Genomic DNA, 20,429 nt, shown 5'->3' with positions numbered 1-20,429 from the left:
AAAGGATCTCCTCCAGCTAGCTGAGGAGAGCCTGAATCTTGCTCTCCGCTCTGTTGATGCGATCTTGCAAATATCTGTACAGCACTTACTGACATAAGGATGTCCTCTACAGGCCACGTTTGATTAGATGTGCTCTGTTGAAAACCCTGGATCTCAGCGCGCTTCCGTGATTACTATGAATTTCAATGACATGCATTGATGAAACAAGATGGGCGACTAGCAATCAACAAATTAAAATGTCTCTTTCTTGGTGCTCGTGGGCTCCTGGAGGACGTTTGAGAAGCTCTGTTTAAATACAAATCACAAATGCTAGTTTTCCAAGAGGAGACTGTAGATATTGTGTTTATGTCTGCATGTTCACTTATACTGACTACCACCTCACATACCATATTTATTGAGGAGCTCAGGGGACATGTGCAGCACTCTTAAATCAGCAGTCCCCTCTAAGTGGTCCTTCACTGCTTCTTTCATCTGATTGCTTTTGAATGAGCCAATCACTTCAGGACATCAGACCCCTCTTCACAGTGATGTTGAGTTCTTTAAATTTTATTCTTCTTTTTGCTCTCTTTCCCAACACAAAACAAAATGTAATCAATTATTTGATGTGCAGAATCCACGCTGGAGGTCTGCTATTATCTGCATAGACTTCCACTGAAATAGCTCAGAGAGGTGCTGAACAGATGCTAATTAGAGGGAAATTATTCTATTCTTAGAATTTGGTTTTGTCATACTGAAAGGATAAATTATTGACTTGTTCTAAATCACTTGGTATTGAAATAGGCTGGACTAGGGCTCCAATATAGAGAGCCAAAAGCAATGACACAAAGAGACATCTTAGTGATGCTACCTATCAACACTGGTTTCCTGTAGGCGATTATTCATAATGGCCAAGGCCCCAACACCACCAGAGAATCCATTCTGATGGCTGTAGCTCTGCCGTGGGCCCTGATGAGCTGTTTCACTCAGTTGCTTCTGCAGCAGTGCCAGAGACACCTTATTGGACACCATGAACTCATTGACAGAGATCATCTCTCCTGACAGACGACGGCCCACATAAACTCCATCAGCCACTGCACCTGCATCCGTCTCACTGTCACAAACTGTCTCCACCGAGCCATCCCTGTAGCGGTGTTTTGCCGCAGGGCAGTGGGATGAGATGGGCTGCACGGTGTTGCGTTTTGAGCGTTTTTGTCTGAGGTGTGCAGGCGGACGCAGGCGGTTGAGATTTTTTTTCTTGAGGCAGGGGCAGCAGAGCCACTGACAGCCAGGTCTACAGCAGGAGCAGGGCTGATGGCGCCCCGAACAGACCAGCTTACCCACAATCCAAGTGAGAGTTTGCTTGATGATAATAGAAATGACATTGAAGAGAGAGTAGATACAGCACACTCCCATTAAGATGAAAAGGCAGTTCCCAAGCCGGTAGGCCTCCTGAGATTCATACTGCTGTCTCTGACTGCTCACCAGGTCCCCGAAGCCGATGGTGCTGAAGGCCACAAAACAGAAGTAGAGGGAATCCACGTAGCTCCAGTTCTCCATGGAGCTGTACAGAGTGGATGCACTGCATGCAATCACAACCGATGCCACTCCCAAGATCAGCATCACATAATAGACTGATGGTTTCCAGCCTTCCAAGCTGTCCTCCTCACCAGACGACTCCTCCCTGCTCGACACCACCCCGACTCCAACACACCTTAGCCGACGCTCATGACACCAGCGCATGATGTAAGCCAACATTGTGATGATCCTCTCAAGGAAGAGGTTAAAGAAGAGGATAGTGGCAGCGCAACCAATGAGACCATAAAAGATTAAGAATATTTTTCCAGCTATGGTTGCTGGTGTGGTCATGCCAAAGCCTGGAGAAGAGACACAAAACAGAAAAGGTTCAAAGGTCAAGGTGGGTAAACAGTACAATTTTGGAGTCAGTATCACATAAGGATAGTGTAAGAACTTCTGGATAAACATCACAGAAAAAAAAAGCTTTAAGTCTTACCAATAGTGGAGACCACCGTGCCCACAAAGTAGAAAGCTCCAGAAAAGTCCCAGCGGGGCCTCAGCGCATCCACTCTGATCCCGGCTCCGTTTGCCTCCTCGTACTGCCGCAGCAGAGTGTGCAGGGCACCCAAGTTGACCCTGTATCTCTGGGTGAAGTTGTCCAGCTGTTGTTTCCAGAGGCGACGGGCACGCACCTCAAAGGGGTATTCCAGGGCTGAGAAGATGGCTGCCCCGCACAACAAGTAGAGCAGGATGAGCCCAGCCAGCAGGCAGAAACGGGCATTGTCTTCATTCATGGGCGCCCTGGGGCAGCAACAGCCACCGGCAGTCCTCCTCTGAGCCATGAGCACAGCAGCAGCACAGATACACCACTGCACATGCACCGCCTCCACCGGTGCTGTCAGGTCAGACTCACAGCATCACCCACCACACAACATGCATGCACTGGCTATACAGAGCGCTCTTGGTTTCAACGTACAACAATACATTGGCTCTAAAATTGCACACGCATGGAGGAAGTTACTGTGCTGCTTTAGTCTTTTAGGAGGAAAATATGCATCTGAAGAGAATGTAGCCTGTAAGAAAACAATAAAAGACATATATTAGTAGTAATTACAGAGTAAATATTTTAAATCCATTTTATTTTGCCAACTTTATTTCTTTCTTTTATCAATATAGAATTGTTTCAGTTACAAAAATCTGACTGAAAACATGCTGCAATTTGATTACATCAGTATAAGAAAACACTATATTCATGACAAACATTCAGGTCTGTAGCAGTTTATATGTAACCCACTCAAAGATTAATTATTTAAAGTTTGAGGTAGCAAAAAACAAAAACAAAACGACATAGTACCTGGTCTCGTTGACAGCAGTGTCCGCTCCCTGAGCGCTGCCAGTCTGCAATGACCAGCGAGAGGAAGCCTCTTGAGTTTTTTTTGTGCAAACTGAGAGGCTGTCTGATGTTTCATCTGTCACACACTGACATCATCATCCCCTGCCCACTCCCTCTTTCTTTGAGCAAACACTGATTGGTGGAGCACTATTCCTCTTTTCCAAACCTTTATTACACCTCAATTTAACGTAAAGAGCTACAGGTGACAAAAGGTTTGCCTGATATAATTGGTCCTTTAATCACTCAGCTGTATCAATTCAGCTTGGACCAAGGAGTTTCAAGTCCTGATTGAAGTAAAGCATCAACCTTGATTCTCCTCTGCCTCCGAAACTAATGTCTTGCAATGGCCTAAATATTACAGAAATGTCACGTCTCACCAGTTCAGCAGGATAAATCTGTGCAGGAGATAAAAGCAGAGATTGCCCCTTTACCTGCACCACTACAGAGGTACCCTTGTGCAAGGCACTCAAACTCTTCTCTTGCTAGGTAGCCTGCACATCAGACTGTGGTTGTGCTGTGCAGCTTCTCGCTCCTCTCAGAGGGCTTTTTGTTGTTGCTGCAGACTGTGTGGGAGGATTTGTTGAGCATGACTTTCAGTTTCTCTGTCTGTTCATCCCTTTAATCTCGTCTGGTGCTGCAGGTAAGGGCAGGGGTTCCCTCTGCCTACCGTCTGATGGCTGAATGACAGAAGCAGGCAGGTGTGGAAGACAGAGAGCACATCTGCCTTCATCTCACCAGTCAGTCAGCCCTGCATCAGGTGTTGAACTTTAGAGTTTGATTAATATTCGGGTCTGTTCAGGTTTGCAGCACTGCATGTCTATAACGTTTGTATATTTTAGTATGTGAGTAAGTACATTAGTAAGTAAGTACTGATATCTGGAACAGGATTACTGTACAGTGTATTTAACTATAACAAATAAACAACTCCAAACATGGCACTGGCACAAAATTATTAATGTATTTCCCTTTCAAGCACTCTCAACCAATCTTTGTATGCAATCAATTAAAATATAATCTTTATTCTTTACTTACTCAAGTCAATCTGCAATTTGTCAAACTGGTTGTTTTGTTCTGTCTGATGAGTTGTATGAAGGTGAAAATGACAATCTACAATCTTGATGTTTTCAATGATCCAAAACAGTAAAAAAACATCAAATGCCATCAGCCTTCATGTCTCAGAGGAGGACAAAAACAGTCATTCATAATTAAGGAGAGTTCATTCAAATTTTAAAAAGTCCATGTCATATTGACAGTTTATAGTAGCATAAACTCTCACTGGTCTTTAAATAGACAAAAGAAGAAATATTGTGTTGTAATATTACTCATCAATTTGCTGATACACATTACAATGCATCAGATAACATTTATCTAAAATTGCAGAATTTGGATCTTAAAGGGGCAGTTCACTCCAAAATCAAAAATGCATATTTTTTTACCTGTAGTGCTATTTATAAATCAAAATTGTTTCAGTGTGAGTTGCTGAGAGATTTCTGCCTTCTCTCCAATATAATGGAACTAGATGTCACTCAGCTTGTGGTGCTCAAAGTGCCAAAAAAATACATTTGAAAAAAATCAACAGCATTGTCTCTTTCCAGAAATCATGACCCGGTTACTATAGATAATCCACAGACCTGGTTGTGAACAGTTTCATGGTGCTAGGTGAGCTAGCAATAGATGCATGCTTCCTTCTGTGCTATGAAAAGGTTGCTATGTGTGATTTAGTAGAGAGAAAATTGTTCCTACAGTTTGCAATTAGCAATTTTGTTCCATTATATCTGAGATATGGCAGATATATCTTCGGCCACTATCTCCAACATTCAGCAACTCACACCAAAACAATGTAGATAAGAGGTAAACAGTGAAAACAGCCTGTCTGCAGCTGCTAGCTGCCCTGTGAGGCTGTACTTAAGCACAACTGTGCTTTTAGCTAAATGCTAATGACACAATGATGTTTAGCAGATAAAACATTTACCATTTACACCATATTAGTTTAGCATGCTAACATTTGGTAATTTGCATTAAGCACAAAGCGCAGCTCAGGATGGTGGCAATGGTAAATGGACCGGCACTTGTATAGTGCCTTTATAGTTTTTCAACCACTCAAAGCACTTTTTATACTACGAGCCACATTCACCCATTCACACACACATTCATATATACTGGTAGCCCAGGCTACCATACAAGGTGCCACCTGCTACTCAGTTTTTAACACACACTCACGCTCTAATGGAACAGCCACCGGGAGCAAATTGGGTTTCAGTATCTTGCTGAAACAGGCATTTGAAGGTATTAAAGCCTTTGGAAACACAGCTTGAAATAGTAAAAATGCATATATTATATCAAAGTTGAGTGTCTCATTAATCATCCACAAAAGTCTGAGTGAAAATAACCATTCATAACTATTACAAAACCTGGTTTAAAAACAGCTCATTTTGCTGTTTAGACCACTTGCCAGGACAGAGTGGGCGTGGCAGATAACTGTGATTGACAACTCCCTCGTTTTGATTGACATCTCCCTGGCTCAGCAATGGCTGCCACAAATTTAATCCTGGCGTACATGTTTGAGCCCTCTGATGATTCAGAGGACGAAGCAGAAGCTGAAAATGATTCCTTTCAGGTGGTCACTGAATGGTAAGTTTCAAAATGTTTTGTGATTCATATTAATGTTACTTCGTAGAATAGTTAGCATAACTTTTACATGCAATGTTAGCTGAGATGAATGACAATGGGAGGCTAGCGCTTTGCCTTTCTTCATTGAGATACGTTTTCATTGAAAACATAAATCTGCTCCGTTTTTCTGATAATAGCCTTTTTCATTCAAACACATCCAGTCTTAATAGATTAAATGTGTCTTTACTCTGACACACACCGACCCTCAAAGCAGGAGAGACCGGTGCCGGCCAGCCGTCTCTCTGGTGTTGTGTAGAAGTATTTGCCCGCCTCGCATAATGTTCCCCTCTGGCTAAAATTGTGTTGTTTCCCGCAACATCACCTCCGCGATTGGGGATATGTTTATGCGTAGCAAAGCTAACTGCTTGGGGTTGGGGTTAAGGGTGAGGAAGGGTGCACATTACGTCCTCTCCCCGCGAGCCGACACCAGCACCAGGCCCGGGGGGCAAGCCCGGCCGCTCACAAGCCGCCTCTTCCTGCAGCTCTACGAGCTGCAAAGGCTCGGATTGTCCAGGGTCTGAAGCCGGTCAACCTGATTTGATTGCTGTTGGGAGCCCGCCGGAGGCAGAGTATAAGTATTGGACAATTTAAATTTTGACTTGGTGGTGTTGCCACTTCATTGCAATCCAATAGTCAACCTCATGGTAATTCTGGTAGAAAAGTCAAAAAGTCATTAGGGTTCACCTTCAGAGGAGCATGAATGTCTGTACAAACTTTTGGGTCAAACCCATTCAATAGTTTAAGAGAAAGTGTAGTGGTGCTGCCAGCATGACTAAAAATATGTCCCGGTTTTTTAGCCCCTCATAAGTAAAAATACAAGACTGAAGATGATATGAAAGCTAATGTGAAAATTACACTATAAACCCCTTAAAACACCACGTGCAAAGGCATAATCTTGTTGGACCACAAGGAAAAAACTATTATTGGTCTCAACTATTATATGTAGTTGGACTCAAAACTGCCACATAACTCGAAATTGGTTACTAGTCCCAAAGCATAGTGTTTTTTTAATGGTGAAATGTAATCCTAAATCCAACACATATGATTTCACAGTCTAATGTAATGATAATCACAGTTAAGCAAACAAATTAAAGAAATACAAGAAATACACCCACTCTTATGTTTTAGCACCATTTTAATGACACAGCGTGACATTATCATCTCAAACCAGAGGGGGCAGCCATATCTTTGGCTTATAATTGCTTGTGCTATCAGAAGAATCAGACGTCTCCGGCTGTGGCTGGAAACTAAGATGGTGTCTCTTACAGAGTACACTTGGTGTTAGTGGCAGTGCAGTAGAGGTGAGTGTAGGTCTATTCAGTGGTCAAACTTTACACGGCTCAGGTAAAGATGACCTTTAAATCAATGTTGTGGGCATGATGTACTGTAAAAAAGATTCTGGGAATATTTACTTGTTAACACATTTTGCATAATGTGTTGTTACTGTAATCATTCACATCTTCCATTTTTACACCCTCATAGTGTGTTTTCCAATAGAGGCAATTCCCTAAATTCTGACAACTCAACCTTTTCAGTCTATCGGCAGTCACTCACTTATGATGGTGAAGAAAGAATGAAAAGTAAACTTCCACATGTCTAGAGTAGCCTTCAGGTCAGTGGCAGCATGTTGGCGAGTATCTCAATGAGGTTGTCCAGACCCCACAGGTAGCCATCTTCTCGATTACCTTCTACCCAGGGAGTGCGGTGGTCCAAGGTGAGGTGTGTCGGCAATGCAGCTGTCTTCCCAAAGTCAATCATCCAGACTCCTGTTCTGCCTGTCCAGTCATGTACAAACAGTAAGGAACTGCCCACAACCTGCAGGGACACAGCTGTTAAGAAAAAAAGTCCCACCACTGGACAAATGTGTTATATTATCACCCTATTCCTGCTACACAAGCCAACCAAAAATGAGCACCATAGATCCCCACTACAGTGGTTCTTTCCTTCAGTACACTGTTTAACAAAACTGTCCCACATCTAACCTCATGTGATCTGAAGAAGTCTGACGCCTCCAAGACCTGCCGTAGTTGTTTCAATCGTCTCAGATAGCCCCACTGAAGGGAAAGATACAAGACTTACAATTGTGTGGAGGAAAACAAATGCGCAAGTAAATGAAAGTCAGCGAAGGTCACACTCACCATGATGTGTGTATTGGATTCGACAAAGTTGTCCAGTGCTTCCATCACCTGCTCTCTGCTTTTGGTCCTTTTGAAGTTTGTGTGACACTCTCCATTTGACTTCTGCACAGGAAACGTTCAGGTTACAGCATGAAAAATTTGCAGCTAATAAACAATAAAAAGAATTCAGTCAGTATAGCAACATTTATGGAGATTTTACTTTGGAGCTCACCCTGAATCCTTCGATACGGAATCCAAGAGTTGTTGTGGAGCTCAGTGTCTCCCTCCACTGCATGTACCTTGTTTTCAGCACCGCCTGCTGGGCTCGTTCCTGTACCGTTGGGGCCTCTGGGTCCACAGCCACCATCTTCTTGTACATGTCGTTACGAGGCTGGGGCCGCTCTCTAGCCAGCTGCAGCTCTCCCTCGAGGTATGTGCTGTAAAGGGCAGTGCTTTACTGTTATTGTGACAGGAGCATATTAACTGTATTAAAAGCCACTGACACTGTGAAAAAGTAGAGCCTCAAAGAGGAACATATTGCTTTTAACTAAGCATTTTTGATTAAGTTACTTGGCTATCTAATATTTCAATGATATCATTTTTGATATTTAGGATATATCCAAAACTATAAGGCCTCTTGGAGAATTGCTGCTGCAGTATATATCTCCTCCTTCAAATCTGCCTGAGAGAAAACTCCTTCAACTGTTCTCAGTGTCAAAAAATTGCCTCGTCTAAGCTTACCGGCTCCCCATCTTGCAGTCCATGATGGCAGGGGAGTTGAAATAGGTCAGCAAGTTATCCATCATGTTGTAATCCTGCTCGTCCCGCTGTACCACACCGTGGTAGGCTGGAACAAAGGGCTTCAAAGTGTCTTCCATCAGCCTGAGGTAGCATTGTTGCTCCCTCTCACAAAACCTCTTTAGCAGTGTGCCATAATCCCCAACATGAAAGCTCCCTGAGGACAAGGAAGGAAACGAAGACAAACCATATTTGCTCCATTACTTACATTAGGGATTTTTTTCCCCCAAATTAGACCCAGTAAATGAATGAATATTGAAACTATTCACACAAACCTGCATGACCGACCACTTGCAGCCACTGGTGAGGTTTCTTTGGAGTCATAGGGAGGACAGGTGAAGTCCCACAATTTTTGTGTGTCTTCCATGCAGAGTTCTGCATGGGAAGACAAAAAGACCTCAGTCAGTCATTCTTTAGCACACACACACACACACACACACACACACACACACACACACTCGAGGTCACACTCCTCTGCTGCCTGTGTTTTACTGCGTCTTCACAGACAAGCAGCAGACTTCAGACTCAGTCACTCGACTTTTTGCCTTATGGGTGAACAAGGTCTCCGTGGAAACAGCCCTTCGTCAAGACTGAGTGAAGAGAGGACAGGGTTGCCTCTGATCTTGTGCAACAGGTTCATTAAACATTTACAGGAAGCACTTGTTTTCTACTGAAAGCTGCTATTAAACACCAAACAGTAAGAGGCACACAGATGTTGACAATGTCGACATGATACAGATGGTTTCAAGTTCTGAGATTATGTTAAAAATACACAATTATGACAATCAATTTGTGAACTGGAGGAAAATGCATCTACTGTCAACTTTTGTATTTATCTCATTAACAGATGCCAAATATTTTCATTTGCAGTCGTGGTAATTTAGAACCACTACACTAACATTTCAAGGAATTTGTCCTTAAATACCTTAAAGACTTAAAGACTTAAATCGTATTTTATACTTCTACTCGACTGCATTCTGTTGGGTAATATTGTACTTTTTTTACTCCACTATATTTATTTGTCATGTCAAGCTATTGTGGTTACTTTTCAAATTAATCAAATACAACAAGTGATTAGTTTATGAAGTACAATGCACTGTTGGCAGTGAAACTATTAAAAGTATATAAAGCAGTTAAAGTTAGCTTCACTTTGACCAACTACTACAGTAAAATGCTGCTTACAAATTAATGCAAGAGCTATTATAATCCCATAACATACACAGACCCCATTTTTCTATAGAATGTGGCCGTTCACTTGTGACATAAAAGTATATTTAGCATCTTTATAGTACATCTGCACAAGAAATCTGACTCTGTTTTTTTGTTTTTGCTCTTAATGTACATACACAGCAATATACAGACATACAGCTACAACAAGGGCCACAAAGCTGAACAAGATAAACAGACATTTGACTGTGACTGACAAATATATATATATATATATATACACACACAAATAAATATATAAAAGTATCTTTACATCCAACTATCGATCTGTCTATCTAACTATCTGTCTGTCTGTCTCTGTCTGTCTGTCTGTCTATCTACAGTATATAATAATGACACAATGAAATTTGTAAACATTAATAAGGTAGTGAAATGGTGGAAAGTACTGCAAAATGGTGCTTGAATAAATATGGAGTTATTAATTAACAGGTTGCTTTATACATGAGGTAGGCTGATATGACAGTATATACAGTGTATACAGTGATGTCTATATTTATACTGATGGTGATGATATTAAAGAGGAACACCACCTACATTAGGAATTCAAATATCTTATTTCAGTGGCCTAGGACAGTTCAATCACTGTTTGTGAACATGAGCTACACTCACTCATAGCTAACACCAGAGGTGTAAGTGTCAAACTTGTAAAGTAACAGGGTATGAAGTCTGTAGATGCTCCATCGACAATAAATGGGGGACTGATTTGGCAGATCCGCAGAATGTTTGTTTTCTTTTCTATACCCAAATGAGCTTTAATCCATTGTAGTGTTCTCAGTCCTGAAATAGGGAATGTATCCATATACTCAGAACATGCACCTGGGTGATCTCTGTGTCATCTATAAGATCTTTCCCAATTCACTGTCTATGGAGCATCTCCAGTCCTTTTACCTTATGACAGGGTCTTCAACATTTTTCAGGCCAAGGACCATCTTAGCTGAAAGATGGTCCTTGGCCTGAAAAATGTTGAAGATGGTCCTTGGCCTGAAAAATGTTGAAGGACCATCTTTCAGCAAAGATGGTCCTTGGCCTGAAAAATGTTGAAGACCCTGTCATAAGGTAAAAGGACTGGAGATGCTCCATAGACAGACATTTTTCAGGCCAAGGACCATCTTAGCTGAAAGAGAGATGAAGCGAGGGACTCCCTAATTCATATATTGTGTAAAACTGAGTGGTACTTGAGATAATTCTCAGAATATTTTCAGGTTTTCTACCGTTTGTGCCAGCCTGTAGCTGCCTAACTCAGCAGCAGTTGTAGCATGGCTACGTGCATTAGCTTCACCTTCTGCTCTGTTGCTACTGGTTTTTAAAGTGGACAATATTTGAGAGTTCCTTTGGAGAAAAGTTACAAAACAATTCATTGTGGCTCACAAGAATATGCATACACTTGGAATGTTACCAATTATTACCAAATGTGGAAAAAAAAGGTGTCACACAGTGATTTAGCATTAGCCAGCTCATGACTGCACAAGGATTCATGGGTAACAATAAAGGGGCATGCATGGAACCATCAAGAATCTATATGGAGAGCTGCCTGGGTGAGCGAGATAATAGTATCCAGGAGAATGAGACTAGTCGGTCACTGACAGAGACACTGGAAGCTCCCAGCCAGCAAAATGGCACTGTGGGAGCCAACACATGGACATAGTTCACAAGGACGGTCCCCTATCAACATATGTGGACTTCCTTAAGACAGATGCAGGAGCAGAAAGCACTGACAAGCACAGAGGATCGAGATGACTGGAGACACTGATGGAGGGCTCGTCTGAGGAAATGTTTGCCTATCATTAAAGTTGTGTACTGTGAATTACATGGGTTTTATGAATAGGCAGATGTATCTGCGCCAATAATATGTTGCATTCATGTTAATATGTATTTAAAAACAAACTTAAATCTAAATTTAAATTATCAAGCAATAATTTGGTGGCCTCCCTGCAGTAACTCTGAGGAGCCCCTGGGGGTCGTAGACCAAATGTTGAAGTACCAGGGCCTATGACATCACAAATAGTTTTAGCACTCTAGTTTTTAGATTTGGGAGACAGCTGTTTATGTTTACCAATACTTTTGGGACTGCCATAGACCATAATAATAACATACATGACTTCTGAAAATGGGTGTAGTTCCCCTTTAACGTGCTCAACAACAGTGAGTATTTAAACTATGAAATATATAATTTAGTGGTAAATTGGCTGCTTGGTGTTATAGGGTTATTGACATGGATTGCTCGTGACACTGTGTGACTGATGTTAACTGTTAATCAGAGTTACTGCCAGTGAAAAAAAATTTTTTTATCTATAATTATCTATTGTGTGCCTATATCAATGTCTAACTTAAATCTGTCAGATTCTGTTATTGGGGATTAAATGGTGAAGCACTTAGATTGTTATATTGCTACGTATATCTACAACTTGATCCACCACTATTGATTTTCTGCATCCTCTTGCTGTAGTGTGTGTTCACGACCTGTGGAGGGCAGCGACACGCCTGAGAGGCGATGAGTCTCCGTAAAGTTGGAGCAGAAGAAGAAGCAGCAGAGCCAGAGCAAAGTGAAGAAGAAGAATTTAACGGTTCCCGGTTGTTGAACCGCTCCCGTCTCCACGGTGCCGGTGGCTTCCAAATTGTTTTGGACTGTATTGTACCAGTGGCACCAACCAAGCGGCTAGCTGCTTCATGAACTTCACCTAGCTAACGCACCGAGTAGCTATGTGTTGACACAACTCACCTCATTACGGAGCATTACTACGACCAAAGGTAACGTTAACGTATTATTGTCTGGTGTTTATTCGCACACTGAATAACATTAGTTCACATACAGATAGCTAGCTACGAGTCAGGGTTACTAACTTGCGTGACCCAGCGCGAACTAACGACAGTGTCCATGCTAGCTAACCTTAGCTAACGTTGGTCAGTAAACGTTACTAGAGCTAATATTGACAGAGAAGTATAAGATAAAGTAGCGTTATTAAGCTGTATTTCAGAAGCCCGCGACGATCAATTTAACAAAGCTAACCCTCAACCTTAACGTTATTTTTGTGAACTAGCTAAATATGATACCCCCAGCGTCTGTGTTTTCTGTGCATGGACACTAAAAGATGGGGTTAACACAGATTTTATGTCACGGTCGCTTTCACCCTGCACGGGAGAAAGTGAAGTCTAGCGCGGATCAACAGCAGCATTGTACCTTAACAAAAGAGACACGGTTAATAACTTACCTCGTAAACATGACATAAGACATTTGCAGACTCCTCGACATATGACATGACCAACCAACCAGAACTTTTTTTCAATAAAAATGATGACACCTTTTGAAATGGACTCGGTCAGCTCGCTACCGCCCCTCGCGGTGTGTTGTGATGACGGCAGACTGTGTGAGGTGAGCCAGGTGAAATAATAAAGACAGAATAGTGATGGACAGGTTTAACATAACTGTGCTAATGTAAGCGTCAGTTTGCCAGCTCACCCCCCGAAAAGTTATATCTAAAGCTAATTTTAAGATAACAGACATCTGTCCTTTTCTATTGAGGCTGTACTCCCGTGTTTTTACAATGGTTACAAGGTTTTTACAACTTGGTTGTTGTGATACTGAACAAAATTATTATCTCCAATGTCAAAGTGAATGCAAATCTGCACAAATCAATCTGTATGAAGTACAAGTAGAACAATACTGTGAGTAGAAAACAGGACATGCACATTATAGCTGATTTATTTTTAATGTGCCTTTTAGGCTGGACAGATGAAATGCTCAAATTTTTGCTTGTATTCTTTTGATGACTGATTTTTACAGACAGTATGGAATCTGTTTCCGATATTTCCAAATATGTCAAGACGTTTGATATGATGTTAATAGCTCCATCTGGCTCTGCTTGGAGGCCAGTGATCTGAATCCAAATCAGGGTTATAATCAGGCTTTAAATATGTTTTTTTAACCATACAGGAGCTTGTTAATTATCTACTAGCAATACCCCGCTGTGTTTTTGAACAGTAAAGGAGTCACATGATTCCAGTTGCTTCTTTTTCACAAGAATCATTTATTTCCCCTACACAGACCCAGAGCGATGGAGGAGGGCTCTGAGGTGATTGAGGATATTGTATTTCGAGGAGTGGAGTTCTCTGTGAAGATTGAGCTGGACAAGGGTTTGCTGATAGTAGAAATCTCTGACTCAGTGACAGCAGATCAATGGAGAGGGGATTTTGATCCAGCATGTAAGTTACATACATTTATTATAGATTACATATCACCACAGGCACCAATAGTCTAACTTGCACTATTTGTTCTGCTTTGTTTTCCAGACATTGAGGACCTCACTCGCAAAACTGGCAACTTCAAGCAGTTTCCTATTTTCTGCAGCATGTTGGAATCAGCTGTTAGAAAGGTATATTTAAAGGTGCATTCGGAGAGAGTGAAACAAAATGCAGAGGTGGCACAAATACATACAAAGTCAATAGAAAGATGTGAGCAGACAGAGATTTGCTCGAGGCTGTGTGAGCTGAGGCGAGACTCATCCATTCGAGTTCAATGTTTCCACTTGAGCGAAAAATGTACAGTTAGCCCGAGCTGTCTTATTCCCTCTCTGCTTTTCATTAATGTTTAGAGCAGGGGCCAAAAGGAGAGGGCCTGGAAGAAAACCAGAGAAACAATTGGAAGTTTGGGTCCATTTAGGAATTGGTCTCAACTGGACACTGTTTCTGCAAACATCAGCACTGTCTTTTGGCTAAAGCCAAAGTAAAATATGGACCCCAAAAACAGTCAAAAATGTGTGTAAAGGGTAAAAAACAATTTTTATAACAGTTGTATCTAAATACACCTTGAAGGGAAACGCTGGTATTTTTTAAGCTATACCCTAGTTTCTCATGTTTTTGTGTCTAAGTGAATTGGGGAACAACCATTTTTGAAACTGGTCCAGTACTGGGAGAAAGGGCTGCAGCTGACAGCAGCAAGGCAGGCTCGGGGCAGCTGTGCTCCATCTATGTCCACTAAAAGTCCTTGTTTTTGCCACTAAGAGGCTCAGATTGTTATCATGAGTGTCTGGTGATATTACAGAAAAGACCCTACAGAGAAATAAAATATCTTACACTTGTTCTGATCTGTTTTGTGTCCAGGTGTCACTAACAAGAAGCCTTGTTCTAAAATCTCACAAGGTGAACTGTTGCAGGAAGAAAACAGTGGAAATACAAGTGACAGTTGGAGAGGAGTACCGGTAATAGTTTGTTGTGTTGGAGTACAGAAAGTGTAGCTTTCAACAATGGTTTTAACAATAGGGAAAAAAGTCTGCTAGATTTCAGGACAAGACTTCTCCTTTAGCGAGACTTGGACACAAAACATACCGGAACAAGCGAAAGGTAAAAAAAATAATAATTTAAAAAAAAAAAAAATTAGTTCCTCTGTAGGGTCCTTTACTTAATGTTGTAAGACACTCGTAATAACAATCTGAGCCTGTCAGTGGCAAAAACAAGTGCTTTTAATGGACTTAAATTGACTGTGTACACCTGCCTCGAGTGGTTCCATCGCAGCCTGTTTTGCTGCTGCTGACTACAGTGCTCTCGTTCAATACTGGAGCAAATTCAAAAATTGTTTGCACAAATCACTTAGACACAAAAACAGGAGAAAATATAGAATTACCCTTTAATATGAAATTAGATTCATGAAGACAAAAATACCTAATTGTTACTATTTTTTGTTTAAATGTAAAAGAAATGGTAAAACAGTCATAAATCAGGAGGCCACCGTCATAAAAACATTTACAATTTTTACAAGTTTTTTTTTTTTTTCTGAACTTGATTGCTAGTCTGTTTTATTTCTAATGTTGCAAAGTTAACTTGAGCTCTTTCTGCAGATGAGTGACTCTGTTACACTTGACCTCTTGACCTACGCTGACCTGGAGCTGCTACGTAACAGAAAAGCTGGAGTGGTTAGTCGTCCTCGCGGCCATCAGCAGGCATCTGCTCTCACTGCCAAAAGATATCTAATCCTCATATATACTGTAGAGTTTGACAGGTTTGTGTATCTGTGGCAACATTCACAGTCACATATTAAACATAATTTTGTTTGGCTCCAGATTTAGTTTTTCAGTTATGTTTGTGGAATGAACTCCTGATTTGGTGGCTGTTTTGTATTTGTAGGATACACTACCCATTACCTCTGCCCTATGTGGGTAAGCCTGACCCGGCTGCCCTGCAGAAAGAAGTCAGAGCTCTGAGGGCTGAGCTCAGCACCATCTCCTCCCATGGACTAAACAAATCTGCAGAACTAGAAATACAGCGGCTACGAGCAGAGTAGGTTTCATTTCATTACCATCACTGAGACCAATATGAAGAGCTGTCAGACTTTTTCTTTACGGTCTCCTACTGTTTTCAAGGCTGGCTCGGGTTAAAGAGGAGAAGGAAGCCATGGCTAAGGTTCTGGAGCGACTGCAAATCGGTGGAAGTGGTTCCACATCTGGACAAGAGGACTGGAGAGCCAGAGATGTGGTGAGGACGCTGGAGGAGCAGCTTGTCAAGGAGAGGGCCAAAAGTCAGCGCTCGGCGAGCAAGAGATGCCAGGAGCAGCGACTCCTAATGGAGCAGGTGGACCTCTCCTGCTTCTCAAAGTAGTCAGCTGAAAAAGATTTATGGTATTTCCTTTGCTAATCAGCTGTTTGTTTTTTTCTCCTGTTCCGGCTAGTTGGAGGAGCTGAGAGCATCAGAGTGCGCTCTCCGTGTCCGTGTCAAGAGTCTCACCAGTGAACTGGCGTTACTACGAAGAGGGTTAGACAATCTCAGCATGTACTATATCTTTACTTTCTCTCTTTTTCATTCATTCACTGACAATATGAAGTAAAATTGTGAATTCTGATTATTATTTACATACTTACTGTGCACTCGTTGTGTGGGTCTGCAGCAGAGTGACTCCTGTGTCCGGTCGCATCAGCTCTCGAGTTGATGGGGAAATCTATCGCTCGCTCTCCCGTGAGAGGAGGTCAGGGTACGGGACAGTCAGGGCCCGCTCAGGATCCAGAGAACGAATGGAGAACAGAGGGCAAAGATTGGAGGAGAGGGGAAGAAGAGCAGACTCGTCAGGACCACGTGCTCATATACCCAGGCCGTCACCTTCTCCCACTGGTACTGGCTCTGCTCATGATGTTACAGGAGTTTGGTTGGCCTTTTTATTTACTTAATATGATGATGTTTATATCTAAATATTCCCACATACTGTCTTACAGGGTCTCGGATACAACGCTTTGATCCAACTGCTTACATCCAGGACCGACAGCGCAGACAGAAAGAGGCCGAGCTCAAAAAGTTGGTTTCCATTATTTTACCCTCGACAACACAGCACCGATATTTGATCTGCTCGGAAGTAGTTTTAACTCTGTTTTCTGTGTCAGACAGAGGAAGGCACGGAGGGACATGCTGACATCACCCATTGTCCCTGAGAGAGGGCGTTCGCGTTCCAGAGAGGCCTATCCTCAGATGACCCGCTCTGGCAGCAGAGGCAGGAGTTTATCAGTGGAGCGGAGAGGGAGCAGGAACTCCTCTGAAAGCTCGTTAGTGGATATGGATGAAATGGCCAAAACTCTGTTCAGGTGATGTGCGAAGGTGAACCTGGTTTTGTGAAATATCTGTTTAAGATTGTTATTTTAATGTGTGTTTGTCTGTGTTTACAGAGGAGGGAAACAGACTTACAATGGACCCAGTGTGGTGAGTGACATGGTAAATAATCAAACTCTCATACACTGTTGCTGCTTTATCATTTGTTTCTTGAAAGAATAAAGTTGGGGTTATTCTATATTTTTGTCACAGTACATAAATCCAATGAATAGACCAAAACCAACAATGCATTTGCCCGCCTCTCAATACTCCTTGACTTCCCAACTCCGTCTGTGGCTCACATTCTCAACCCAATTCTTAGAGACCTCTTTAGAACAAGTTGCAAATGTTTTGTTTCTTTTTTTTTTTTTTTAAATTCCGTAATTTCCTTAAACATCTGGGCACTGTATTTTTCAGCTAAACTTACTCAAAAAGGAATAAGTGATGCATGTGTTAGGGACATCTGTAGATTAATTCACATTTGATGTGAGTGCAGCAGCAGGCTGGTATAAGCTTGCCTGGGAACCAGACGAATCTGCAAGCTCATGTTTTACTTGTCTGGTCCTCCTCCGCTTTGGACAGATGTCCAGCAGTCTGAGATGACCTGGGCCAATCGCTACCTTTATCTAATATGAGGCACATTTGAGACAAAGACAGTAAAGAGGAGGGCTGTTGAGGCATTTTTGAAAACAATTCAGGTGGCTGTAGCTGATGTGGAACTTTATGTTGTTGAGGCCACTATGCATCAGTATTGAACAAACTGGACATTATATTTGCACCAAAAGGAGAACAATTAAAGCTTTTCTTGAGAAGAAAAACATGTTTGATGTACTTCTGACAGCATTTGGAAAAGTTCTATAAACCAACTCATTATACACCAGTTCATCTCTGAGTGCTGTAGTCTGTTCGAATTTTCTGTTGCCCGGGCATTTTTTTCCCCCCTTGACTTTGCACCAGGCGAATGTGGTCATTGGTCACTCAGCACTACAGCACATGTTGATAATGTCCCTTAGGGTTATCTATATGGTAACCCTAGATTTGCGAAAACTCCTGCAAGATTTTTTGTTCCATGTTTCTAATGTTCATATTAGCCCAGACTGTGATTTTAACCAGACCTCAGGCACAGCTTGGTCACACCTTAAAGCAGTGAGATAAGAATAATTTGAAGTGGCTCGCAAGAGTTTCACAAATCTTGTGTTACCATCTAGCCACACCCAATCAGAAAAATGGACTGAAAGGTTCATAACTAATAAGCATTTGCAATTGGGTCTGGCGATGTCATACAAAAGCAGGATTGATATGGTCATCAAAAATAATGAAGGAACATGTCACCCAGTACAATGATGAGGCTCACTGATGTGTTTTTAATACTTTTTGAACAATGGGGCCCTGTGGCACAGAAGAATAAGCTACATTTATAAAGCATGGTTACACAGACGGTGCTCATAACTAAGATCCATTGATTGATGGTTTTGAGCTTTTAATAGGATTTGTTGACAATAAAAAAATTGAAGAATATCACCAGGCTTATCCTGCAATGTGCAATCTCTTATCTGTTGCTAGTCTAGAGGAGGCCTTTTGACCAGGAAGCCATTATGCAGCACTCCAACACACAGAACAAAAGACAAAGGTAATAATGAAAGTCTTTCACATTGTTTAATGCAATAAAATGTATTTAATTAGAAAAAAAACATCTTATCATTTTCATTCTTAAACCCCAGACAGCTCCATAGATACAGGTGCTGAGCTGTCAGAGATTGATGCCAGGCTGCTGGCACTTCAGGAGTACATGAGGGACCTGGATACAGGACACTAACAGCTACTGTACAACCTGCTGCACAGGCCACTCCATGTTAGCTGATAACTGCACAGCTTGAAGCTCGGCCATCTTTTTTCAGACTGAGGTGTGAGTGACGGGTTCACCACACTATACCTGTCCATGTAAGAGACTAAAACTCCATCTGGAAGATCAGAATTCCAGGACTCGAGGAAACTATAGCCATCACTGTGAAGGACTACTTTTTGTGGACAGAAATTATTTTTTTTAATGTACCAAGTTTTTATTAATTAACTTAAAAGATTACTGTGTCTGAGTAGGGTTTTTTTTTTAACACCTCACCAAACCAACTAAACGAGTTACATGGACCTTCAATTGGCAGCACCTCCGTCCGTAAGAAATTCTTTTCACCCTTAATTCACTCGTCAATGCTTTTGTTCCTGTCTTTGGTCAGTTATCTGAGAGCACAACACTTGTGTTCATTAGTCGTGGAGTTCTCTCCCTTTTAAGCCAAACCACTTTTTTAAACAAAAATGTCAACGCCTGAGTCTGCATTTTCACTCTGTATGTTGTGATGTGTCTTTCCTGCTCGACTTTACTGAACATTACCCATGCATTTGAAGCATTACAGTTGATCCCATTATACAACTTTTAATTAGTTCATCCACACAGTGCATTAAAATGTAATTAAATTTTGTTCTTAAACTGAAGTTGACCTGGTTTCCCTTTAAGGTTATCGCCCAAAACTTAAGCATAAAAGATAATTATCTTGGATAACACTTGCTTAAGGTAACAAGACTCAAGATGAATTAGATGGACTTAGGATATTTGTATGTATGTGTACACAAATCCACACCACTCTGATGGTGATCGTGCATGCAAGAGTATGCACACCAGTCTTTTTTTATGATGGTGAAACTGCCAAATTTTGTATGAACTGCTGTTTGTGCACAAAGACTCTTACTGTTATTTTTCCCCAGACCAATGCCTTTTATACCACCTAAAAATATAATTTATAAGAAACCTATCCTGTGTGGGGTTTTTTTTTTCCTTACAGACATGTTGTGCACAGTTGTGTATACAGTGCTCCCCTTTGCACTACTGTCAGGTGAAGGAGAGCCTGAGGGAAACCTGGAAGGGTTTACACCACTGCAGCTGGCTTGCTTTCATTAATTAACAAAAAAAATACTTGTGGGCATGGCGCCTTCCTCTCAGGGGAACAACTCAGTGGCTGAACAGCTGCTCTGTTTCTACCAGGATAATCGGGAGGGAGACTGTGGCGGTATATGTCATGGAAGAAAGTGCATGCAGCACACACTGAAACTGTGTAGGCAGCTACACATATTCACAATAAAGCTACATATGCATTAAATATACATATGATTTCAGA

At 41.6% G+C, this 20,429-nt stretch overlaps 3 protein-coding genes across 7 annotated transcripts; 1 reads left to right on the top strand and 2 right to left on the bottom strand.

Moving 5' to 3' along the window:
* Window positions 1-765: 765 nt before the first annotated feature.
* kcnk12l (potassium channel, subfamily K, member 12 like) lies at window positions 766-2,477 on the bottom strand. The gene is made up of 2 exons (XM_033634597.2): window positions 1,991-2,477; window positions 766-1,853 (listed from the first exon to the last, which is right to left on the bottom strand). Exons 1-2 carry the CDS (start codon window positions 2,334-2,336, stop codon window positions 844-846), a joined length of 1,356 nt encoding a protein of 451 aa, XP_033490488.1. The 5' UTR covers window positions 2,337-2,477; the 3' UTR covers window positions 766-843.
* Window positions 2,478-6,674: 4,197 nt separating this feature from the next.
* On the bottom strand, window positions 6,675-13,031 carry itpkca (inositol-trisphosphate 3-kinase Ca). The gene is made up of 7 exons (XM_033609549.2): window positions 12,909-13,031; window positions 8,748-8,847; window positions 8,416-8,629; window positions 7,907-8,111; window positions 7,696-7,797; window positions 7,540-7,611; window positions 6,675-7,372 (listed from the first exon to the last, which is right to left on the bottom strand). The coding sequence occupies exons 1-7, from the start codon at window positions 12,954-12,956 to the stop codon at window positions 7,166-7,168; spliced, it is 948 nt and encodes a 315-aa protein (XP_033465440.1). The 5' UTR covers window positions 12,957-13,031; the 3' UTR covers window positions 6,675-7,165.
* ccdc61 (coiled-coil domain containing 61) lies at window positions 12,198-20,066 on the top strand. 5 transcript variants are annotated; one of them, XM_033609529.2, is made up of 13 exons: window positions 12,198-12,447; window positions 13,742-13,899; window positions 13,987-14,069; window positions 15,531-15,691; window positions 15,817-15,969; window positions 16,053-16,260; window positions 16,358-16,440; window positions 16,577-16,794; window positions 16,896-16,974; window positions 17,061-17,258; window positions 17,340-17,385; window positions 18,826-18,892; window positions 18,984-20,066. In XM_033609529.2, the coding sequence occupies exons 2-13, from the start codon at window positions 13,752-13,754 to the stop codon at window positions 19,076-19,078; spliced, it is 1,539 nt and encodes a 512-aa protein (XP_033465420.1). In that variant the 5' UTR covers window positions 12,198-12,447; window positions 13,742-13,751; the 3' UTR covers window positions 19,079-20,066. The 5 variants fall into 5 exon arrangements, with proteins under 5 accessions (XP_033465420.1, XP_033465405.1, XP_033465397.1 ...); XM_033609514.2 differs by having other exon boundaries at window positions 16,358-16,458; window positions 16,574-16,794; window positions 17,340-17,373; XM_033609506.2 differs by having other exon boundaries at window positions 16,358-16,458; window positions 16,574-16,794.
* The last annotated feature ends 363 nt before the right edge of the window (window positions 20,067-20,429 follow it).

The sequence above is a fragment of the Epinephelus lanceolatus genome, chromosome 11, assembly GCF_041903045.1.
Source record: "Epinephelus lanceolatus isolate andai-2023 chromosome 11, ASM4190304v1, whole genome shotgun sequence".
Taxonomy (NCBI): Eukaryota; Metazoa; Chordata; class Actinopteri; order Perciformes; family Serranidae; genus Epinephelus; species Epinephelus lanceolatus.
This window is presented reverse-complemented; position numbering and strand designations above follow the sequence as displayed.